This window comes from Alosa alosa, chromosome 19 (genome assembly GCF_017589495.1).
Source record: "Alosa alosa isolate M-15738 ecotype Scorff River chromosome 19, AALO_Geno_1.1, whole genome shotgun sequence".
NCBI lineage: Eukaryota > Metazoa > Chordata > Actinopteri > Clupeiformes > Clupeidae > Alosa > Alosa alosa.
In genome coordinates this window covers 9,471,473-9,496,819 of record NC_063207.1, presented here as the reverse complement: position 1 = coordinate 9,496,819, position 25,347 = coordinate 9,471,473, and the positions used below count along the sequence as shown (strand labels likewise).

Sequence of the window (25,347 nt, the reverse complement as noted above, 5' to 3'; positions counted from 1 at the left end):
CGTTTAATATGCCAAACTTATCAAGATGCTACATAAATCTTTGTGTGAACACAAATCTGTATTGATCTGGAACACACCATCTGCATCTGACTGTGGGCATGTCCAGACATGCGCTCTCGATACTGCATGTCATTACTTCCGGGTGTTGTTAACGCTGGACTAGTTGGGGCAGAGAGGATCTTTGGTTGGGATCTGTTGTCAAATAATGTTAAGTGCTACCGATATTTGTTTTATTTCTATTTTTTTTAACGCAGGTTCTTTGTGAGTACATGAGGTATTGTAATTGAACCCGTTTTGCTGCCGTATACGAACTGTTGAGTTATTGTCGAAACTGATGCAATATGGCAACAAGGCAAGTAATGCAGGCGAATCACAGTTTACTTCGGACAATCACGAGACTTGTTCGAGAGCACAGTGGTCAGAATAACTTAATTTCTGCGAGAGTCCTCAGACATAGCTCGGGAGCATCTTCGGTGGGGACAGAGAATGGGACAAATACAAGTGACAGGAGAAATGACATAATCTCAGCGACGAAACAAAGTTCGAGAAGCAACTGGGACGGTGGTTCAAACCGACAAACTCTGCTTAGCTCGGTGGCACTTGGCCTGGGTTTCGCTGGTACTGCCCTGGTATATCATAATCAGACTAAAGACGATAGTAACAAGAAACTTTCAGGACTCAAAGACTCGATACTGAGAAGCTTTCTCCCCACGGCATATTGTGCTTCCCCCTACAAGCCCGACAGCCCGAGGTACAGGTACAACTTCATCGCAGATGTCGTGGAAAAGTCGACCCCTGCAGTTGTCTACATTGAGATTATTGGAAGGTAAACAGGTTCGATATAGATTTCCTTACATGGACGACACTCTTATCATGTTTCCGCCTCTATCGTTTCCACTTTCCACCTGTTCGTCTGTTGAAGGCGTCTGACACCTTGTTCCTTGTCCCTGATGGCTGCTGTCAGTGGTCATTGTCAACAGCTATGTATACTTTGATGAGCGTTTCTGTATGATTGAATTTATTGTGCCTTTTAAATGCATTTACAGGCATCCATTCTCGGGCAGAGAATTGCCCATATCTAACGGCTCCGGATTTATCATCAGCAGTGACGGGCTCATAGTCACGAACGCCCACGTGGTGGCCAACAAGCGTGGTGTGCGGGTCAAGCTTACCAATGGGGAGTCCTACAATGCGACGGTGCAAGACGTGGATCAGGTGGCCGACATTGCCACCATCAAAATTAATCCCAGGGTAAGACCTTGGTGTATTATTGCTTTGTGTTCAGCATAATACTGTCACTTTTATGTATCATAGGAACAATATGTCTGTTTTTTGTTGTTGTTGTTGAAATTGAACTTATGAAACCCTCTGGAGTGATGTTGGTTTATTTTCTGTAGAGGTGCCATATGGCTGTTCAAGAGATCTTATCTGTGGGTCAAACAGGCTGAACTTTTAAGTTCCTAATGTAGGCCAAATAAAGCAGATTGAAACATTACAGAGGTGAAACATTCAGAATGCTGCTGATTGCCACTGCAGGGGCGTTGGCAGTTGCTGAGTTTATGGTACACACTGTACCTCTGCTGTATGGCATGATTGCTCTCCCATATGCAGGTTCACTTAACTTGCCCTTCGATTCTCCCAGCATCCTTTACCAACGCTGCGGCTGGGAAAGTCATCAGATGTGCGCCAGGGGGAGTTTGTGGTGGCCATGGGGAGCCCCTTCGCCTTGCGGAACACCATTACCTCAGGGATCGTTAGCTCCACCCAGAGAGGAAGCAAGGAGCTTGGCCTGTCCAATCAAAACATTGATTACATTCAGACAGACGCAGCCATTGATGTAAGTAAGCTGCCAGGTACTTTTATCATGCAGTATTAGATGGCTGATTATTAATGCATTTCATCTGGCAGACATCTTCCATAACGTGAAGGATCATGCAGTATTGGATAGCTGATTATTAATGCATTTCATCTGGCAGACATCTTCCATAACGTAAAGGATCATGCCGTATTAGATAGCTGATTATTAATGCATTTCATCTGGCAGATATCTTCCATAACGTGAAGGTATCCATCATACTGCCTAAACAAATGGAATAAATATCAGTATCAGTAGTTGCAGAATTATTTAAAAGGTCTAGAGAGGTAGCGCCTGCACTTAAAGGTGCTCTAAGCGATGCCACCTGTTTTTTAGGCTGAAACATTTTTTGTCACTTACAGCAAACATCGCCTCACCATCCGCTAGCTGCCTGCACAGTCCTGAATACACTGTAAAAAAAATGTGACTTCTGTGGCCAGCCCAGGCTCCAAAAATGGCAACAAAAACAACCTGGGCAAACCTAGCCCATAAAAACATAACAAACTGTTCCAGCAAATCACAGACGAGATGCTCGTTTAGGAGAGTTTCAATTGCATGGAAAGGAGGGGGAGGAAGTAGCGAGCTAGCTCTCTGTTTTGTTTGAATGTCAACATAAGTGACGTTACCCAGCATCGCTTAGAGCACCTTTAAGAGTTATTGGGCCCTTATTCAGTTTTCTCAGGACACTCTTCTCGTGGGGTTTGTAAAGAACTGGAAAGCTGATGTCTTACCAAAGTGAACTGAATCTTGAACACTGGAGATTGCCACAACGATAACATGCTGCCAAAATGAAGGTGTCACTCAGTGTTCAGTAGTGTTCATAGCTTTGTATAATGCATACCGCAGGGCTTAAAGGTAAACTATGCAGTATTGGCAATTTCCTTACTGTTTTTTTTTTCCGTTTTTTGCTTATTTTTCGCTTGCTCTGTCATGACGAATGTCTGAGAAACTCCCATTGCTACCTTTTTCTAGCCAGTGCCTGTGTATTTGAATGTAGGAAAGCAATTCGTTACACTATACTTCCTGACACTGAGGCCGTCGGCCCACTGGCCCAAAGTTGCAAGGGTGGTTTTTCCGCTCACAGGCGCTAGCGGGAAGCGAGACGGCCACCATTCAACCCGAAAAAAGTCATATAACCATCCCAATGACTCTGAAGCTGGTAAATGAAGCTAAAAAACTTGCATATTAAGCTAAAAAAACTGCATAGTATGCCTTTAAAACTTTGCCCTTGTGCATGGAATATCAATGTGTATAAGATCTTGAGTCCAGAGTCCGGTTGTCTCAGCAGAATGGTGTTAGTGCCATGACTCAGACAGTTCCAGCGAGGACATTGAAGAGTAGATCAGATGGGCTGTTTCAACAAACCTAGATTGTGAATTAAAATGAGATTTTGGCTGAATTTAGCCTTGGTTTCACTAAAGCAAAGGCACCTATGTTACCATGGGGGTTTATTTTGCACAGCTAGCCTGGTCCTGACCATCCCGACGTTCAAAGAGCTCTGTCCACAGGGGTCTCATTCTCACAAGACACACTGTTCTTCTTTTTCAGTTCGGAAACTCTGGTGGCCCCCTAATCAACCTGGTAAGTTGTTAGACACAAGATGACATCACGGCAAGTCTGCCTGCTGTCACAAACATATGACCAAACAAACATAAACTTGTTGCTAATTGCTAAATTGCTCATTTGTTACACAGTTAATTGCTAAATTGCTCATTTGTTACACAGGTAATTGTACATCTGTTTTGATAGTCCAGTGCAGCGCAATTTTTAATTTTAATGTTGTGGTATAGTTTTATAATAGTTTTCCCTTTTGAAAACCTGAAATCTCTGCTGTCTGACTAACTGGCCATATGATGCATAGGATGGTGAGGTCATCGGTGTCAACACCATGAAGGTCACAGCTGGCATTTCATTTGCCATTCCTTCTGACAGAGTTCAGCTTTTCCTGAACCGTGCTGCAGACAATCAGAGTGAGCGCTCACACACACACACACACATACACACACACACAAAACACACACACATATAAAGTCTCATTTCCTTTTTACCTAGTATTATATTTCTAATTTCTGAGAAATTGCTTAAATCTGTTCTATAGCTTAATGCCACAAGTAAAGTAAAGCAGTTTGGGGTAGTGAAACTGTTACAGAAGACTTTTGGTTGCCCTATGAATGACTCTCTCGTGTTTGTGTCTGTTATTCTGTTTCAGAGTCGTGGTTTGGTGAATCAGGAGGAAAACGTAGATACATTGGAGTGATGATGCTCACTCTTACACCCAGGTGCATACAACTCTTTCATGACCAATGACTCTTTACAAATGTTTCATTCCCGGTGACTAGAATGTAGTGAACACCGTCTTCCTTTGGTGTATATGTAGTGCAATTCGGGATAGTCCCACTTATTCTGTGTGTGTGTGCGTTTCTCTAGTATCATTAGTGAACTGAAGATGCGTGATCCCTCCTTCCCCGATGTCACTCATGGAATCCTCATTCATCGTGTCATCATAGGCTCTCCAGCGCATCGGTAAGCCATAGTGCTCTAGTCACCTCAGCTTTAGCCCACACTGTGCCCATACGCACAGTCACGTTCATGAAAAACGGTCATCTCATAAAAACCCACAAGGCCATGACTGACCAGACTTTTCAGAGAATGTTGAAAGATTGTTGAAAGTTGTTTTACTTGTAAGTTGTATAGTTGTTAACTTATAATTACTTTGGAAACGCAACAGAATTTAGTCCAACTCAACAATACATTCTGTCTTTACAAATCCCTTTTTCTTTTGTGATCTGATGCCAGAGCTGGCATGAAACCAGGAGACGTCATCATAGAGATCAACGGATCCAAAGTTAACACGTCGGAGGAGATCTACAACGCTGTGAGGACCAAAGACTCCATCAACGTGGTCGTCAAGAGAGGTGAAGACCTGCTCATGCTGCACATGACCCCCGAGTACACAGAGTGATGTCATCAACATGCGCCGTCCAGCATGCTAAAGAGATTGAACCATAAACAATATGTCAGAAAAACTAAGAAGAAACAAAAGCACTTGTAGAGAGACTGGTAAAGAAGTGGGACTGGAAGAAGAAATGCTAAAAAAAGATGCCTCAAAGGAGGTGTTTTGAAAGTAGGGAAAGAAGAGTTAAATTATAAAGTTTCTTGTGGTCTGCATAAGAGTCTTTCAGAAGAGGCCACAGTGGTGCTTATGTCTGTAAAGCTTTATCTAATGGAAGAGAGTGGATAAGAGAGAGGTGAAGAAAAATGAGAAAGTGCAGGAGAAAGTCTTATGATAGGCCTCACTACCAGTGTACCCAAAACCACATTTGTTTACAGTCTTTCATGTCAGCACTGAAATCCATACAGTATTTGTGTGAAGGAGCAAACAAATATTTATGACAATGTTGAATTTGTGAGTCAGTATATCTGATACCGAGGTGGACTTTTCTATTTAGTTTTTTAAATTCTTACGTTTGGCTCTGTGGATGTCGGTTGTCTAGAAGTGGCATAGGTGTGTCAACGGAATGGGTGAAGAAACTTAAACTGTGACTTAATGTAAGAATATTATTTAATATTCTTAAATGTAAAATAATGTAAGAGAGTATGATTTAATATCGTAAGTATGGAGATAGCCTTATTTCTCATAACCACTGGATTCACAAAAATGTTCAATAAATAATTGAAAAATAGATGTTTGACTGTCTGGTTTTGTCTTTGCTGTTGACCAAGCCCTTAGGGGAGAACAGTTCAGACAGAAGTTTCTCATCAAAAACTGAAACACTGGAAAGCGTAACGGCACAATTCAGTCTTAAAGATGTAGTTCCCTATTCCGGCGAAAGGCTGTTCAACAGCATGGCAGTTCAACAGACTGTCAAATATGCACAGGAGAGATGTTGAATTCCTGGTGCTATAGGTAGGGGATTTCAGACAGCGGCCAATCAACAACCAAGCCTATTTACCATCCAAAGCAAAATCACTAACACATTTTTGTGGATAAAAACAACCAACCAAAAGACGCCCCTTTCTTTCATACTGCCTGAATTTGTTAACAGTTCTGTCCAAGCTGGGGTGTTTGTTTGCCCGTTACTTACAGCAAAATGACTGTATGAACACTGGAAACATTGTAGCGCACACACACATAACGGAGCTAGAGGACAGTGTGGGGCAGTTTACTGAATTGAACTGGAAGTGCTGTGGTTTGGAATCAGACTGAATATGAATATGTAACAGATTAAAGTGGTCTTCAGCAGTCTTGTTTCAAGCTATTGCCAGGGGGGTTTTTTTTGCAAGAAGTTCATTATGTGTGAATGTGACAAATGATAATTAACATGACCTGTATTAAAACTGATAAATAAAATGGCATGTGTAAATCATTTTACATTTTTATTATACCTTCAAATAAAGGAAATGTGACTAGAAAAAATGGCATGTGCATACTTAAATCCCTGTGATTAAGCAGTACTGAAATATATTGGAATGAGATCATGGACATAGTATTCCAAACAAATCAAAATTAATATTCATAGTTTTACTTTTAGCTTAAAAACATTCATTCATTCACTCAAAGTGTTTCTTCATCAACCACACATGACAACTCAAAAATACCTGTAGGGCATAGGGACGTAAACATACAAACATTCAAACAAAGCACCGCAAAGGATGTTCAACAATGGTCCCTTGACATATGGTCTGGAGCGGAGAATTCAAGTAATAAAACTCCTGGATACACACACGCACACACACACGAACACACACACACATCAGCTGTGAAAGCCGTTTCAACATACTGCCACAAGTACCATTTGAATATGCATAATGTATATGATTGTGGTGTTCTGTATCATGGAGTATGTAGATCCCTATACAAAATTGTATGAATGAATGCTTATGTAACAAGTCAGATATTGCTAGAATGTCTTGTGTATGATCGTGTGCATGATTGGTGTGAGCTTGGCGTGTGTCTCTTCAGAGTGAGAGAGCGTGTGTGTTAATTCATTATCTGGTTGTTGAACTGTCCAGGATATTTCTCAAATTTCCTCTCCACCTCATCACTGAAGGCATCACCTGCAGGGAGACAAACAGATAAACCTTATGAAATCTACATTTTGAAATCTCTGCACAACCAGTGAATCAGCCACAGTTTCACAACAGACTGAGGTGAGGGCAATGACAACACTCTTTCATCACATCAATATATTCCTCATCAGATGACAGATTTGGTAGAAGTGATGACCATTAAAGATTTTTTTTATCTTAAAATAACGTTTCCAAAATCATTTTGATGGCACAAAAGGCGAAATGCACTTCGAGGGCGAAATGCACTTCGGCGGCACTCAGAGTAGGTCTTAACGCTTGTAAAATAGCCATATGAAGTTGCTGGTAGGAACACTGCCTTGCCCTTCGAAAATGAAATGGAAACGAGCTGCTACTTACAGGAATTCGCAGCTCTCTGTCTAAAGACTGCTGTCGGTGCATTCCAGCTATATTGTATCGAAGATTTGTTTATAGTTTGTTCAAAGATGCACAGTTAGTTAATTTGTTATTGCGCTCTTCAACTGTAGGGGGACCCCGAGAGCAAATCTTCACTATTAGTGCTGCTTTAATTTACTGGTGCGAATTGATAGTCAGTACTCAGTACTATTATGTGTACTAATGGTTGTAAGATGATTGCCATGGTGGCATATTTCAGCAGACCCAGGCAGCTGGGTGGCTGTCTCCCCCTGCTCTGGCCCCAGGATGCTGGCTGGCTTTGGGAGCCACTGGTATGGCAGACTTTTCTATTCTTTCACTTTTATCGTTTCTGTTTCTGTCATTACTGCTGTTTTTCAGGCTCGCTCTACATCCTCCTGCAAAGCCTCACTTCCCAGTCATCTGACGCTGGAAAAAGACCAACCAAAGTGGGCTTGTGGTATGACACACACACACACACACACACACACACATACACACACAACATATAAACACATGCATACAAACAAAAACAGTACTGATCTCACAAGAGTGAGAGAGTGAGTGTGACTCTGCAACAGCTCGAAGGCACGTATCTCATGCACTCTTCTTTCGAGACTTGTTATAAACCAGACTTCCGTGGAAAGAAAGCTCACTGGCAGACTCTCTCTCCCCTCTTCTTGTCTACCTCTTGTCTCTCTGTCTGTCTGCCCCCCCTCTCTCTCTTTCTCTCACATACACTCTTCTCTCACATACACTCTTCTAAACACATGGATGTAATTCATGTCCTGCACATATACCAATGTATAATACCTGACCTGACCCTCAAACGGATGTTGACTAATAACATGCCCAAGTGTGAGTCAGAGATGACCTAGTCAGAGGCAGACAGATTAAGTAAGGGTGAGTGGAAGGTGATTGTTTGGGAAAGATCGAATCACTGTCTCGCTAGCTGCAGATAGAAGCAAACAACTGCACTGTATAAGGGGCCATTCTGGACTATGAGCAGCTAAGCCGGAGATGCAGACAGACACAGACAGGCAGGCAAACATAATACAGGGTTGATAATGTTGTCTCACCAATGTGACAGTTATGCACCCAGATCCTATGGCCGTCATACTTGCAGCTACACTTCATGGCATTGTTTGTGTAATCCATCTCTGACACCTCTTGGTTTGGATTTATCACGACCTGTGAGACACACAGAAATAATCAACCATACAAGCAGCAAGGAAGCCTGAATGTATTAGGAAGTAAACTTCATTTTGTATCTGTGAAAAGTCAATCATGTGAACAATTGGATGATAGATTTGAACAACGGATGTCATAAGTCATAAGGTCTTATATGCTTTTACTGATCTCAAAAAAACGTGTTCTTTCAAGATCAGTGGATTGCTTTACCTGTAGAATGTAGTTTCCTGGTTTCACATCTGTGATGTCAATCCATTGGCAGTCAATGTCATGGCGATAGAGATCCCAGCATCCCACTGTGATACCCTGCTCACCAAAGTTAGCACACTCATATCGCTTAGAGATACCTGGAGCAGACAGATGTGAGAGGAACTATACGTTAACATTTGTTGAATGTCTGAACATGCGATAGTTACTGCTCTGTGTTTATGGACATACAGACTGTAGGTGTGAGGCCATTCCGTGTCAAATCAGACAAAATCCAGGATAATGGTTGTTGCACCGTACTCAAAGTTTGTCTCCCTAATATTTAGGTCCCAAAACTAAGACCTGTACAATATTTTTGTTAAATTCATACATTTTTTCACCCTTGATTTTGTATCATTTTTACACTCTCAGAAAGGCCTTATCTTGGAGGCCATGTTTGGGCATTAATATCTTGAAAAGTATTGTTCCTAGCCTGCTCAAACGTTGTAAGGTGGAAAACAGACATGTTCTTGGTATGATTGGACCATTAAAAGTTTGTACTGCATGCCCATTAGTTTTATATAAGGCCCTAGATATGGAACAAAATGCAAAACTGGTGACATTGAGGGTCTTCTTCACAAATTTTCTGTATCCATTACAACAATTATTATTTTGTCTGCCAATACAATACTTTATTAACGTTGAGCCAATATTTGAGGTCTCTGCAACAAATGAACATGAAGATATTAAGAATGAAACATGGTGTGATTGCATTTTTTGGTAATTTTCATAGGACTTAAATGGAGTGTGGGGTAGCTAGTAGGAACACAAAAATCAACGTGGAAACAGCTCAGTTTACAGTTATTTTGTATATAAAGTGCCAATGATGTACCTTGTTTTATTTATACATAAATGCACTTACTTGTTTACATTGTATACCAATGCATTTTCATTCTTGTCCCTGAGGCAGAACAATGATTTTGACTCTATTTATTTATCTATGGTACAGCATCGGCACTTTGCACACTAAATGCCTATACACTTTCACATAGATTTTCAAGTGCCTACTAGATACCCCACATACCATTTTCATCCTATGAAAATGACACAGCCTCCCTGTGTTTAATCCTTCAATCATCAATCTTTAAGCCCATAATATTTGGAGAGCTCAAATACATTAATAAAATACTATGCAAAGATAAAAATAATGATTGATACCAAATGTGTACAAAACAAGTTTATAATACCCTTAACCCTTTAAAACCAAATCTAGGGCCTTGTAGAAAATTCAATGAGAATGCCATACTTTTATTGGTTCAGTCATACTGAAAACATGTTTGTCTTTCACTCTAAAATGTTTGGGCAGCCTATAAATAATATTTTCATGATATTAATGCCCAAACATTGCTTCCCAGGCTACAAAACTGATGTAATTTCAAGGGCTGAACATAACATGAAGACATTGGATTTGAACAGAAACCTTTTACAGGCCTTGGTTTTAGGACCCATTCTTGATATAAACAAGGTTTGAACAAAATCTGAAATGTTACTGCAACGACCTTATCTGATTTGACACAGAATGACCCATATGTCTGTCAGTATGTGTGTGTATGTTTTGTTCTCCTCACCCTCCTGACACTCAGAATCCTCCAGGCAGAAGCTTGCTTTGTGTCCCTCGGCCATCTTTGTGCCATTAACTGACAGTATGTCATAATGAGTAAATATGTCCATGCTGTGATAATGCCTGTAGACACACACACACACACATAATTGTACAAAAGATCTATGTGAAGCCATCCAATGTTTTCCTACCAATGTTTCTGTGGTAAGTAAATGAGGATAGCTTTGCCTTATAAACTACTACAACAAGTAATTTGCCTGATGAACATTAGTCATGCTTTCTAACTTCTTTCCTTCTAGTAACCTCCTCTATGATTATGCATGTTGTATCTCCTCTGTGATTCTGCATGATGTATCTCCACCTCTATGATTATGCATGTTGTATCTCCACCTCTATGATTCTGCATGTTGTATCTCCTCTATGATTCTGCATGTTGTATCTCCTCAATGATTGTGCATGTTGTATCTCCACCTCTATTATTATGCATGTTGTATCTCCACCTTTGTACCTCCACCACACTGGGCCACCCTAAAGTGATGTGTTGCCGTAGTTACCCGTGACACGCGTGCCACACCCAGGAGTGCCTGCCGAGCTTGGGCCTGAAGTCGGCGCGACCGACGTTGTGGATCTGGGAGGAGAAGCGCAGCAGGCGGCGATGGCCGTAGGGCCAGTTGGCCTGGGCGGCCGTCTTGGACAGGCAGTCCTCCTCCGCCGCGCAGTAAAGCATGTGCAGTGGACGGTCCTCAATGTACACAGACTGCTGCACTAGGGTGGCGTTCAGCACCAGGTCAGACGCCGCTGGAGAATGAAGGAGACAGGTGAGAAAGAGAGAGAGAGAGAGAGAGAGAGAGAGAGAGAGAGAGAGAGATGGGCAGAGAGGTTGAGATTGAAGTGAATTACAGATACTTCAGCCTCTAGTATTGTGAGGTAGCACTGTTACGCAAGGTCTTCTATTGCACTGTAGCTTGAATGGTATTCCTCACTTACTAGTCACTTTGGATGAAAGCATTGAAATGTAAACGGTAAATGAAGAGACCGAAAGTGAGCCAAAGGGAAGACTGATATTGAGAAGAGAGAGAGAGAGAGAGAGAGACGAAAGTATAGAGAAAGCAGGGAGACAACAGAGAAAGGGAGAGGGAGCAGTAGTTATGAAAGGAACTCCCAACGCAGAGCCCTGATTTACACGACATCTATATGCGGGTCAAAATGCAGTTGAATGGAATGAGCATTAGTCAAGACGTGAGCATTAGTCAAGGTGTGAGCATTAGTCAAGATGTGAGCCAAGATGTGAGCCAAGATGTGAGCATTAGTCAAGATGTGAGCCAAGATGTGAGCATTAGTGAAGATGTGAGCATTAGTCAAGATGTGAGCCAAGATGTGAGCATTAGTCAAGATGTGAGCATTAGTCAAGGTGTGAGCCAAGATGTGAGCATTAGTCAAGATGTGAGCATTAGTCAAGGTGTGAGCCAAGATGTGAGCATTAGTCAAGATGTGAGCATTAGTCAAGATGTGAGCCAAGATGTGAGCATTAGTCAAGATGTGAGCATTAGTCAAGGTGTGAGCCAAGATGTGAGCATTAGTCAAGATGTGAGCATTAGTCAAGGTGTGAGCCAAGATGTGAGCATTAGTCAAGATGTGAGCATTAGTCAAGGTGTGAGCCAAGATGTGAGCATTAGTCAAGATGTGAGCATTAGTCAAGGTGTGAGCCAAGATGTGAGCATTAGTCAAGATGTGAGCATTAGTCAAGGTGTGAGCCAAGATGTGAGCATTAGTCAAGGTGTGTGCATCAAAGCCACAACAACAACAAAACTCCACTCACTCTCTGAGCAGATAACTCCAGCAGAGAACCTGGCGACGGCTTTCTGGCAGTTGAAGACTTTGTGTCGCTGGCACTGGGTGAGGGACATCTCGCTCCCGGTGCACTTGACCCCACTCCACACCATATCAGTCACATTACTGCTGTCCCAGTACCACGTTTCCTTATGAAACAGGCATCCAACGCACACACACACACACACACACACAATTAAAAGAGTATCTGTGTTCATGCATATCCAATATATGATTGCGTGTGTGTTTGTACAGGTGTGTGAACAACCAGAGATTGTCACTGTGTGTGTGTGTGTGTGTGTGTGTGTGTGTGTGAGTGTGTGAGTGTGTGTGAGAGAGTGTGTGTGTGTGTGTGTGTGTGTGTGTATGTGTGTGTGTGTACTCACAGTGATGGCATGCATGGAGTAGCCGAGCCCTAGCTGTCTGCAGGCCACCATGGCCTCCCTGGTGCTCCAGCCCTGACTGCACAGCGCTCCCCAGCGCTCACCCACCCGCACCTCCACCCGGCCCTCATATGAGGAGCTTTCCCTGCCTCCGTGACGCAACTCTACACACACAATAATAATGCACACACACACACACGCACGCACACACACCTACAGCACACACACACACACACACACACACACACGCACGCACACACACCTACAGCACGTCAGATAGATACTAACTTGTGTCTACACACACATACACACACACACACACCTACAGCACGTCAGATAGATACTAACTTGTGTCTACACACCCATACAGAATGTCAGCCAGACAGACACATACAGACAAACATACTTACACTTACACACACACACACACACACACACACACACACGCGCACTAACCCACATTTACGGCATATCTGTCTGGCTGACACTCACACACCTATTGCTTGTCAGTCAAGCAGGAAACCTCACATCCACTCTAACACACACACACACACACACACACTTTATGTATAGGTATGGACACGTCTTGTGCATACTTACACATCTACTCCACACCTTTCACACATTAATTACTCAGACAAGCACACATGCACTGTACACTTCAGTCTACCATATGTATTAGCCTGTGAATCACATCCTGACATATATCACACAAACCCTCTACATGTCTGCCTTGACATGGACTGACCCAAATGATCACACACATGTGCTCTCTTACGCACACACACACACGTATAATTATGTCCTGCCTCTTCCCTTGTCATCTCTGCCTTGTCTACTGACATATACATTTGCTGACTTGGTGTATTATGGTTATGGTTATGGTTATGGTATTTGGCAGACACTTTTGTCCAAAGTGACTTGAAGCGGTGTGTGTTAGTATTTAATAGCATGCTCGTGATAGTCAGAGTCAGCATCACATTATTGGTCAAAATCATTCATGCAAGTCAAAGTACGCACTTGCAAACACTAGAGCTCTCAAAATGTGCAAAAAAAAAAAGTACATCCATACACACATGAGAGTATGTACTTGAACATATACTGTGTAGTATACACAGTAGTATACCGTACTTCTCATGCCAGTGTACAGTGAGCGTATATGCATCAGTGTTGATGTATATGTGCATGGGTATGTGCGTATGCGGGCACAGGTATGGGCAGCATACTTTCAGCCCATGGTTGGCGTATCCCAGGCCCAGCTGCCTGCACACCACCATGGCCTCCTTAGTGCTCCAGCCGTCTCCGCAGAGCAGACCCCAGCGCTGGGTCCCGTTGGGGAGAGCCTGGAGCACCTCCACGCGCCCCTCGTACCGCGAGCGGCCCCCGCCAATACGCACCTGTGCAGGGCAGACGGTGTCAGGGGACCTCCTCCTCAACATCAACATCCATGAGATCCAGGAGAGCATCTCATAGAATGTGTGGGCAAAGCATGCTGGGAGTTGTAGTTATTGCGTCATGTTCTAATGGTCAAGGCAGTGGTACTGAGAGACAAAGTGAGATTGCTTCAGAAAACTAAGATTCCTAAAAGTGTGAAGGAAAGGAATGTTTTCCAATTTAAGATGCAAATAACTTTGTTTCTATACACTAACCAAAGACACACAATTATTCAGAACAGAAGTTGAATGAGCTGAATCTATCTATCTATCTATCTATCTATATATATATACATATATCGGTATATATATTGTGTCTCTCGGCACCACCTCATCCCAGACTACTAAGGAGCTATCAGTGTCTAGCATTCATCACCTTGGAGATGAACATATGTTTATCTTCATCGATTTGAATGACGTGTCAGAAAGTCATATAAAACATTCAAATTGTGTCAGTTTAAGGCAGTGGTTTCTGAAACAACATAACTTTTTGCTTGTTGAGTCTAAAATCTACAATACCCATAACATTATGTAAGATTGCATTAATATGCTTTCTGTAAACCAGCTGTTCAACTTTGATCCATTTGTGGAAAAATAAATAACTGAATTACGGCCAGGCAGTGTGATTAATGGAACCACTTTTCAGAAAGTTCTAGAAAAGAAACGTATTCACTCACTACTGTGAGCACCATGTGTGCTGTGGCCGGAACATTTGGTGCCACCAGGAACTATTTCCACATTTGACATGCAACAACTCCAGCCTGCCCACTGGACACAGAGAATCCTTAAAGCCGTCTTTATTCACCTTTACCATGGCTTACGTGCCACACTGGCCGTGCTAAAGTCTGGCTCCCCGCTAAAGATGAAGATGTAATGAATGGTTAACTCAGTCTGTATTCCTGTAATCCCTAATCACACAGTGTTTAGAGCCAAACAGGCAAACAGTAATCACTTTCTTACATACAGGAACACATCATTGAGGGAGCAGACGGTAGTAACTTTGAAGTAACTGGAACACTGACGTGATCAGAGGAATGTGAGTGTGTGTGTGTGTGTGTGTGTGTGTGTGTGTGTGTGTGTGTGTGTGGTAGGGTGGGAAGAATGTAAGAGAAGAGTCAATCTCCACATCCCAATCAGGGACTGGGAGCAGAAAGGGGATGTGTGTTTGAAAGTGTGTGTCTGCGTGTGTGTGTGCGAGAGAGAGAGTGAGTGAGTGAGAGAGAGCGAGAGAGAGAGGAATGACTGGAAGGAGAGAGGGTGTGCCTGACCGTTTTCTCGTAGCCCATGTAGGGGGTGTTGCAGCGGACAGACGCATCCTCTGTGTGCATGCAGTCCTCCTCTGTGATGTTCTTATAGTGGCAGCTCCAGATGGAGCGCTCCTGGCCAGTACACTGCACCTCATTCATGTGGATCGGACCCACGCCTATCCACCACCCATACACACGCACGCACACACACATGCACACAAACACACACACACACACACACACACACACACCAGGCACACACATATACAAGACTCAGCTATAAGGCTTCATCACCTTCACAATGTCCCTTATTCATATCGTACAGCAGACACAGGTGTGTGGAAAACACAAACCCATCAAAACACACACACACACACACTTGAATATATATGACATTCAGATTCACATATATGTGTGTGTGTGTGTGTGTGTGTGTGTGTGTGTGTGTGTGTGTGTGTGTGTTTGTGTGTGTGGTGATTATGTGTGTTTGCAACATTCCTTAAATGGTTTGTTAATTAAAGTCCCAGAGGATTGTTAGCTATGTAGACTGCAGATGTCACAGAGGGATGACCTCTAAGGTCGGGCTGAGGACAGACGGCTTATCCTAGAACACACACACACTCTCTCTTCTCTCTCTCTCTCTCTGTGTGGGTGTGTGATAGAGAGAAAGACAGAGCGACAGAGATAAAGTGTGTGTGTGTGTGTGTTTGTGTGTGTGTGTTTGTGTTTGTGTGTGTGTGTGTGTGTGTGTGCACATGTACACACATGCACATGTATGTATTTCAGTATGTATTTCCATGCCCTCACCCTGCCCCATGTGTGTGTGTGTGTGCGTGGTTGTGTTTGCACATGTATGTATTTCAGTATGTATTTCCATGGCCTCACCCTGCCCCATGTGTGTGTGTGTGTGTGTGTGTGTGTGTGTGTGTGTGTATGCACAGTATGTATTTCCATGGCCTCACCCTGCCCCATGCGTGCTCCAGTGAGGGCCTCCTTGGCCGAGCCGAAGCCCAGCTCTCTGCACACCACGCTGGCCGACTGCAGGTTCCAGCGGTCGTCACACACTGTCCCCCACTTGCCTCCCCTCATCACCTCCACACGTCCCTCAGCCGTGTGCGTGCCGCCCTTCAGCCGGACGTTTTTCTGGACACACATGCATACAAATACACAAAAACACACACACACACACACACACAGTGTTGAAATTAAGTCATACAGATTAGGAAACAACCCAAATCACATGCACATGCAAACATTCACAAACACAAACACAAACACAAACACAAACACAAACACAAACACAAACACACACACAGTCATACCACAGTCAGTTCAGTTCACTGTGTGCATACACATACCGAAACCTTGAGCTTCTTCTTCAAAGCAACGTTGTGTGTGTACAGGGGCCCTGCCACACAACTGACCACTGCGGGCATTCCGTCCTCACAGGCCCCTGTGCTGCTGTTGCCCTTATTAAACTCCAGCGGGCACGCGGCCAAGTGGACCTCAGTGCCCAAGCAGGCCACCGAGTGAACCAGGAAGTGACTCTTCTGACGCTCCGTGTACAGCCTGCAGACATCAGTAGGAAGTGTTAAAAATCAGTGATATGCACACTAGTAAGGATGCTGAGAAGGCCTTCACATGTGGGAAAGCAGTGAAAGGGGTTCCACCACCAAAGAGGAAGGTTATGTATGGAGAGACAAGATGTGTTTAGGAAGTGTAAGGACAAAAATAATAGTTGAAAGTTATATAGCAGATAATTATGTGGGAAAGTGATGTCAGGATGAGAAAAGTATGTGAGAAGAAAGAATATGATTATTTAGTGTAGGTAAGCATTTCTGAGAACAGATATTAGCACAAAACAATCTAACTATGTTAGGAGGGAATGTCAATGGATAGCTAAATGCTACCAAAAGAGTAATCCAAACTGAAGTAGTTTTCCTGAGGGAGAGGAGAAAACAAAACCAAGAGTTGAGTTGAGTGCTGAATCAGACCAAACACCAAAGGACAGTTTCCGGAACTCTCCAGTCTTCTGTGTGAGGCCCATGTGAAGTCACATGACACCCAGAAGAGCCTCCCAATTGGTCCAAATCAGAAAAATCCAAACTGAAGGAGAGATCTCTGGAGCTTCATTTCATTTTTCATTTTAGTATAAGAGATTTCAGTATCTCATTAATGTAATGACATCATTTTGTTTATATATTAATGGAAATGCTCTTATGTGCTTTTGAAGTCTAATCAAAAGGTTGTTTTAGGCCATTTCTCTCCATTCACTCTCATTCATTGAGGACACTGGATGTGAGCCCTACAATGTCAGTACATCCACAGGTCACGCCGGGGAGGTTAGTAAAGAATGAGATCTCCGTGTCGGGACAAAACTGACATGGAAGATGTTGGTTGGTTGGCTGTTTGGTTTCCAAGGTTACCTTTTATTTGTGGTGATGGCGCTGTTTTTAACGTTAGCGTTAGCTTTAGCATTAGCTTTGGATTTGAGTTTCTGCCTGCAACGCAAACACTGATTACAAACAGACTTACACATAGAGACACACATGTGTGCACTGCACACACACACACACACAAAACACACCATTCAAGAAAGACTAGAAAATACAGCATTTCACACACACACACACACACACACACACGCACTAGGCTGACAACAACAATAAGCACATAAGATCACAAAAGCAAACAACAAAGCAGTGTGCTAAGCAATGATGTGATTGAATAAATGATTTCATGATGAAACATAGACATACACATAATGGACTTAGTCTCACAATGAGGATTTAAAGCATGGAAGTATTAGTTTATGTTAGTAAATCCAGCAGGCGCCCACAGTGAGTCACAACACATGGTCACGACATCCTCATGGACTGTAAGAAACCTCTCTACCTCCTTCACAATCACCCACAACCACCATTAATGTCCATTAATGTCTATTATCCCAGCGGATGGTCTGCGAGCTTAATGACTCACATTTACTGCTGTTGGAGTCGGATGGGATCTGTGTGGGATTCGGTAAATAAATGACAAAGCAACTCAGTTATGTGGCAAAAAAAGTCCCATGCCAAAGAGTAAAGAGTGGCCAACTCACTGTGTTCATATTCAAACAGCAATGAAACAGATGTGGAACAAGAATTACACACAGAACTGAGTTGGCTTTTTCAATCTCACACACACACACACACACACACACACACACAATAGCACAGTATGCTGGTGTATAAGACAAGAGGATGTGAGTGATTAAGACTACTAATTAAGACTACTACCACGCTTACAGGAACACACACGCTCTCTCTCTCTCTCTTTCTCTCTCTCTCTCACACACACACACACACACAGTGTGTGTGTGCCTGTCAATCTAGAGGAAGAACAGGCTCAGTTCTTCCTCTCAGATAGTACCTGCTAGCCGCTACTGTAACTTTGCCTTTAGCCTCAGCTGATCTTTTGAGACGCCTGCAAAGTGACAGCACAGATTTTCACTCATACACACACAACAGACACACTGCACAAACTAGGCATTTACACAATGATGACTCGATGGCTTGAATACACACACACACACACACACACACACACACACACACACACACACACACACACTCAATAGCATAGGGATGCTTGTCTGAACGGTTGTCAGAATGGTTGGTGTTGCCCATCTGGAATTAATCATATGTGCAAGTCATACCTACATGCTCACAGCCAACCCTTTGTACATTGAAAAGAAATACATACATCAACACTAAAATAACCTCTGTTTATCATATTTCGCTGTTTTCATAAATGTACACTCACTGATATACACATACACATGAAAACAAACTGGGGTTCTCTTGTTTCCATTTACAAGTCCTGAGGTCATACTCCAGAAGTGCACTCATACGATTCCAACAATCAGTTAGGAATAAACTTCAGTCACCATTTAATGTAATCCAGAATGAAATTCTTCATTAATGCGCACATATACGCACACACACACACACGCATGTACATTCTCTCTCTCTCTCTCTCTCTCTCTTTCACACACACACACAAACACACACACACACACCACATTGTAGTCATTTGAGGGTGTTAGGGGTTGGAATTCCCAAAAGTGAGACATTCCTCCAACATTCCACTGAATTCTGGTGTCTGGACGTTGGAAAAATACCCCTAACGCCTACTAGCTGTACCCCTTGCTGACCCCCCCCCCACACACACTTTCTTGCCTCTCTCTTCCTCTCTTCCTCTCTCCACTCCCTCCCTACCTCTTTTTCCCCAAATAAAACTTTCCTCCTGTCTGGCATTCTGAGGTGAGACGGCCACAGCAGCACTAAGACCAGATTGTATGTGTGTGTGTGTGTGTGTGCGTGTGTATGTGTTTAAGTGAGTGTGTGTGTTCTGGAACAGTGCCGACCTCCCTTTTCTCAGACGAATGAGAGAAAACACTACACTTCCTCTCATGGCAGTGGGAACGAGACAGCATGAGTGAGAGTAAGAGAGAGAGGGGGAAATCTCCAACATCCTGGTCACAGTTATGAAAACCCCTGTTCTGGAATGCCGCCAAAACTTTCCTCCTGTCCTCACTGTCCTCCAACATTCTGCAAACATTCCGTGAACACTCTGCAAACATTCTGGAGCTACGCCCCCTCCATCCTAAACACTAACCGTGTGTTTACAGTAGTTGAAATCACAGGGGTGAATCTGTGCACTATAAATAAAGACCTCACATCATAAGAGCTCTCCTCCAGCCCTGAGTTTAACACATCAAACAAAACTATGCCTCACCACAACGTCTGAGAGGAAACATCACTGTGCTTGGAGCTGCACTCAAAACCTGTGATATCATACAAAATGACAGTGTGGTATAAAACAATGAGTGTTTTCTGAGTTCAAAATGAGACGTGTACTCTCTGGAGCAACACAGTGCAGTATCTTCTTTCCAGCTGTGAAGTAATGCAGTTTTCTCTTATCTGAACCCCGGGCACGATATTAGGCTAAAGTGTAATTATTTCTCCAGGAAATATGCTGTTCATTTCGAGTGATTGTGAGGTTTACCTGTAGAAGTTCTTGTTGACCTTCCTCTCGTGGGGGAACCCCATCAAGCCGCAGATGACGCGGGAGTTTTTGGGGGTCCAGCCGCGGTCACACACCTGAGACCAGCTGTTCTTGTAGCGCACCTCCACCACGCCCTCCGTTACCGGGAGACGGCGCTTTGCTGTGGCAACCACAGGGCGCAGACGCACTTCCTCGATGTGGTACTCGTCCCCCTGCCCTGAGAGAGCCTGAGAAAGAGATGGAGGGACCAATCAGTTGATGTAAACACTAATCTGAGATGGGGGGACCAATCAGCACTGATGTAACGATAATCTGAGAATGAGGGACCAATCAGCACTGATGTAACACTAATCTGAGATGGAGGGACCAATCAGTAGGCTACTGATTACTGTAAACAGTAATTGGTATCTCTAGGATTTTTGCAATCTTGTGTTTTCACAAATTCAAGACAATTCAAAGATGCAGATAGTAATGTTCTCTTATTACTGCAACATTTCCACAAGAACAATGCTCAGTCATTGAATATTGCAACTGATTTCAACTCAGAATCACTGCCATTTCCACTTTTGAAAATTCCTGCAGCATATTACGTTTTATTTAGCCGTAATCACCACAACAAACTCCTGGAGGGACTGACTGGTGCTTGTGTACACATGTTGAGGGGGGCATGCACTGTTATGTTATTCCTAGAGTTACAGATTAAAGTGGTTTAAGTGCAAAAGGCGTCTTTTCCTGCAGTTCTATCCCAATCAAAATTCTTCAATGTTTCTAAGGACATCAAACGAGTGTCAGAGTATTTCTGTGTGTGTGTGTGTGTGTGTGTGTGTGAGAGAGAGAGAGAGTGTGTATTTCTGTGTGTTTGTGTGGGTGTGTTGGTATCTCTCTGGATGTGTGTAACTCAGTGCCTTGGCGTGTCCTAGATATTTTTGTAGATTTGAGTAAACATATATCCTGATTTCATGTGGCTTTGACCTCTCTGTCTCTAGTTTGTGTGTGTGTGTGTTTTTGTGTGTGTGTGTGTGTGTGTGTGTGTGTGTCTGATTTTGTGGGTCTGCGTGTGCATGTATTTATTGAGGAAAAATGAGAGCCTGTCTGTGTGTGTGTGTGTACCTCAATGACATTTTCAGTGTCAACGAATCCTGGCAGTCTCTCATCCTTGCAGATTACTCCAGCGTCCTCGTCGTGTGTGCAGTCGCTGTTTCCCCAGCCTCGTGACTTGCACACAGATATGCTCGTCTCGCTGCCACTGCACTGGACGTTGTCCAGCCAGATCTTGCCTGCACACAAACAAGATTGCAAATGTGACAGGTGTCTAATTATATTTGTATTTGTATATTACCACCATGAGCTCTTCAAACCCCTCCTATCTGGTTTCAGAACCCAACATAGCACTGAGACCGCCCTCATTAAAATCACTAATGACCTCCTGCTTGCTGCCGACAATGGCCTCATCACCATCCTCCTTGACCTTTCTGCAGATTTTGATACAGTTTCCCATACAATCCTTCTCCACCTCCTCTCTGAGCTCATCTGCCTCAGTGGCACAGTCCTGATTCGTCCTACCTCACAGACCGGAAACAATTCATCACCCTAAATGGCTCCAACTCTGATCCAGCACCCTCTAACCATGGCGTGCTCAGGGGCTCTGTGCTTGGTCTCTGCTGTTCACCATTTACATGCTACCCCTAGGTCATATCATCCGTAAACATGGCCTCAACTTCCACTGCTACGCCCGATGACACTAAACTTTATATCAGCACAAACCCCTCCTCCCAGCTCCCACCCACAACTTGTCTACTGCCTGCAGGAACTCAAATCATGGATGTCCACAAATTTGTCCTACTCAAACTCAACAGTAATAAGACAGAGCTCATGGTGGTGGCCCCAGGAGAATGTGTGTGTGAGAGAGAGAGAGAGTGTGTATTTCTGTGTGTTTGTGTGGGTGTGTTGGTATGTCTCTGGATGTGTGTAACTCAGTGCCTTGGCGTGTCCTAGATATTTTTGTAGATTTGAGTAAACATATATCCTGATTTCATGTGGCTTTGACCTCTCTGTCTCTAGTTTGTGTGTGTGTGTGTTTTTTTGTGTGTGTGTGTGTGTGTGTGTGTGTGTGTCTGATTTTGTGGGTCTGCGTGTGCATGTATTTATTGAGGAAAAATGAGAGCCTGTCTGTGTGTGTGTGTGTACCTCAATGACATTTTCAGTGTCAACGAATCCTGGCAGTCTCTCATCCTTGCAGATTACTCCAGCGTCCTCGTCGTGTGTGCAGTCGCTGTTTCCCCAGCCTCGTGACTTGCACACAGATATGCTCGTCTCGCTGCCACTGCACTGGACGTTGTCCAGCCAGATCTTGCCTGCACACAAACAAGATTGCAAATGTGACAGGTGTCTAATTATATTTGTATTTGTATATTACCACCATGAGCTCTTCAAACCCCTCCTATCTGGTTTCAGAACCCAACATAGCACTGAGACCGCCCTCATTAAAATCACTAATGACCTCCTGCTTGCTGCCGACAATGGCCTCATCACCATCCTCCTTGACCTTTCTGCAGATTTTGATACAGTTTCCCATACAATCCTTCTCCACCTCCTCTCTGAGCTCATCTGCCTCAGTGGCACAGTCCTGATTCGTCCTACCTCACAGACCGGAAACAATTCATCACCCTAAATGGCTCCAACTCTGATCCAGCACCCTCTAACCATGGCGTGCTCCAGGGCTCTGTGCTTGGTCCTCTGCTGTTCACCATTTACATGCTACCCCTAGGTCATATCATCCGTAAACATGGCCTCAACTTCCACTGCTACGCCGATGACACTAAACTTTATATCAGCACAAACCCCTCCTCCCAGCTCCCACCCACACAACTTGTCTACTGCCTGCAGGAACTCAAATCATGGATGTCCACAAATTTGTCCTACTCAAACTCAACAGTAATAAGACAGAGCTCATGGTGGTGGCCCCAGGAGAATGTGTGTGAGAGAGAGAGAGAGAGCGAGAGAGAGAGTGAGAGTATGTGTGTGTGTGTGTGTGTGTGTACCTGCTCCTTTTCCATACTTGGCGCTGTGTGTCCAGCCAGTGGCGGAAACAAAGCCCAGCTGTCGGCAGAGAACGTGGGCATTGAACAACGTGAAGTCATCGTCGCAGATGGTTCCCCACTCTCCCTTATAGAACACCTCGATGCGCCCCTCGTTGTGTTTCCGAGGGTAACCGGCCAAGCGGAACTTGAGACGCTCGGACTGTTGCGTGGGAGCAAGTGTGGACTTTGTACGAGGTGTGGTCTGTATTGGGGGTGTGGTCTGAGCCAGACACAAGGTAGACCACACCCCTATTAGGAGTGTGACTGTATACCTCCACCAATGACAGAGATCCATTAGTGAACCTGCATAACAGGGTTTCAAAAAGAGGGGGAAGTTATGGGACTGTCAGTGAATGTAAAAAAAAAAACACAGACAGCATGATGTTATGTGCTTCCGTTACACAGAAATTAAGTCAAAATTCATCAAAATGAGAGCTGCAATATGGTCAAACTGGAGCAAGAGTAGAACTGCTCGATTATGGCAAAAATCATAATCATCAATATTTGTGTAACAGTAAATAACTGTTTATAACTATACACAAAAAGAGTGCATTGTTGCAAAACCGAATGCAGCAAAATAATCGTCAGGCTATATTTTGATTATGTTTTTTCATAATCATGGGAAGTCATAATTGACAATGGATCGTTTAATTTGATTTATTGACCAGTCCTAAGCCAGAGTGCATTTTAGACCAAGAACATGCATACTGCATGGGTCAGACTTTCCCAGATGCAACCCATATTTAAATAAATTCACTTTTAAATGAGATTACAATGCACATGCTTATTCATTGGACTGTAATACAACATGGACATGATAGTATTGAACATTAGCGCTAACGGTTTACAGGGGCAGCTTTTGGCAGGTGTCTGTTAAGTTTCTAACTTGACCTTTCAACCCTGGCCCATAAAAAAACAGGTTGCTCTGAAGACAGAGTAATGCGAAACACATTTGCCTCTGTGTGGGAGGTTCCCATTACACCAAAGGGATATTTACTGTCCTAGAGAGAGAAGGAGATAGTCTGCATACTGTATATGGGCTCCAAGAAATACTTGATTTATTCTTACAAGACAATGTTTCAATCTCAACAGATCTTCATCAAGCAAATAAAAAAAAAAAAAAAAAAAAGTATTTACTGTCCTGTCACTGTTATGTCATGTAAAATACACCATACCAATACATCACAAATGCTTGATAAGGAAACATCAATCTGTCTTACAAAACTGGCTTTTGCCTTAACCCCCCTCCACACACACACACATTCACACTCACAGAGTTGGCTCAACAGGAGACTTTCACCCACACTCTAGTCATTATTATATCATACATTTTACATGATTCTGCAAGCCTCACACATTTGGGTAATCAATTATGATTGATGTAATTACATTTCAACCCTCATCACTTTTAGTGCACTGTAATTAAAACCTTTATAAGCTTTTGTCATGCAACAACCCCAAAACACTGCCACTCTCTATAGGCTATACACGTGTGTGTCCTTTTGAGGGGAAAAAATCCTTGCTGCCTCAAGCAGATAATTATATTTGGTGAGGCAGAAGTCGAGCCTCCGGTGGGTTGAAGCCGTCCCACCTGCCCAGACACAGCAGTTTAGGTAGCAGACTTTCAAATGTGATTAGGATCTGGACCCTTATCCTCCAGAGTATTCTGGCATTCCTCTCAGACCCTCTCTTTTAAGGTCGCGCCATCACTTAACAGACCCCTGCCCAGATCCGCCTTAAGACCGCACCAATGTTGAGTCACTAATAAACAGAAATGACGGACGCATTATGATTGACAGACTGAGTTATCACAACTGTCAAGTGCGAGAAAGAAGGCTGCCTATGAACACTGGCCCATTGTCAGACAGAGCATCTGGACCATAAACTGTGATCTAGACTGGCAGTCGAGGATATTTGGAGACCCTCGGCCTCGAGGGACAATGGAATGTTATTTTGGAATGGATTTTTTTTCCTTGACTGGCGCATTCGAGTTTTACACTAACCCGACTCCGGAGACCATTGAGAAAACCTGT

The 25,347-nt window shown here is 43.4% G+C and overlaps 2 protein-coding genes across 2 annotated transcripts; one reads left to right on the top strand and one right to left on the bottom strand.

Moving 5' to 3' along the window:
* Positions 1-122: 122 nt before the first annotated feature.
* On the top strand, positions 123-5,540 carry LOC125284096 (serine protease HTRA2, mitochondrial-like). The gene is made up of 8 exons (XM_048227849.1): positions 123-826; positions 1,047-1,251; positions 1,643-1,837; positions 3,404-3,436; positions 3,717-3,825; positions 4,065-4,134; positions 4,283-4,378; positions 4,652-5,540. The coding sequence occupies exons 1-8, from the start codon at positions 342-344 to the stop codon at positions 4,815-4,817; spliced, it is 1,359 nt and encodes a 452-aa protein (XP_048083806.1). The 5' UTR covers positions 123-341; the 3' UTR covers positions 4,818-5,540.
* A 675-nt stretch (positions 5,541-6,215) lies between these two features.
* Positions 6,216-25,347, bottom strand: loxl3b (lysyl oxidase-like 3b). The gene is made up of 16 exons (XM_048227848.1): positions 25,318-25,347; positions 23,276-23,617; positions 22,422-22,588; positions 20,235-20,461; positions 18,597-18,650; positions 17,615-17,689; positions 16,547-16,757; positions 16,151-16,331; positions 15,210-15,364; positions 13,735-13,905; positions 12,115-12,274; positions 10,850-11,093; positions 10,303-10,418; positions 8,699-8,835; positions 8,377-8,488; positions 6,216-6,913 (listed from the first exon to the last, which is right to left on the bottom strand). Exons 2-16 carry the CDS (start codon positions 23,607-23,609, stop codon positions 6,837-6,839), a joined length of 2,421 nt encoding a protein of 806 aa, XP_048083805.1. The 5' UTR covers positions 23,610-23,617; positions 25,318-25,347; the 3' UTR covers positions 6,216-6,836.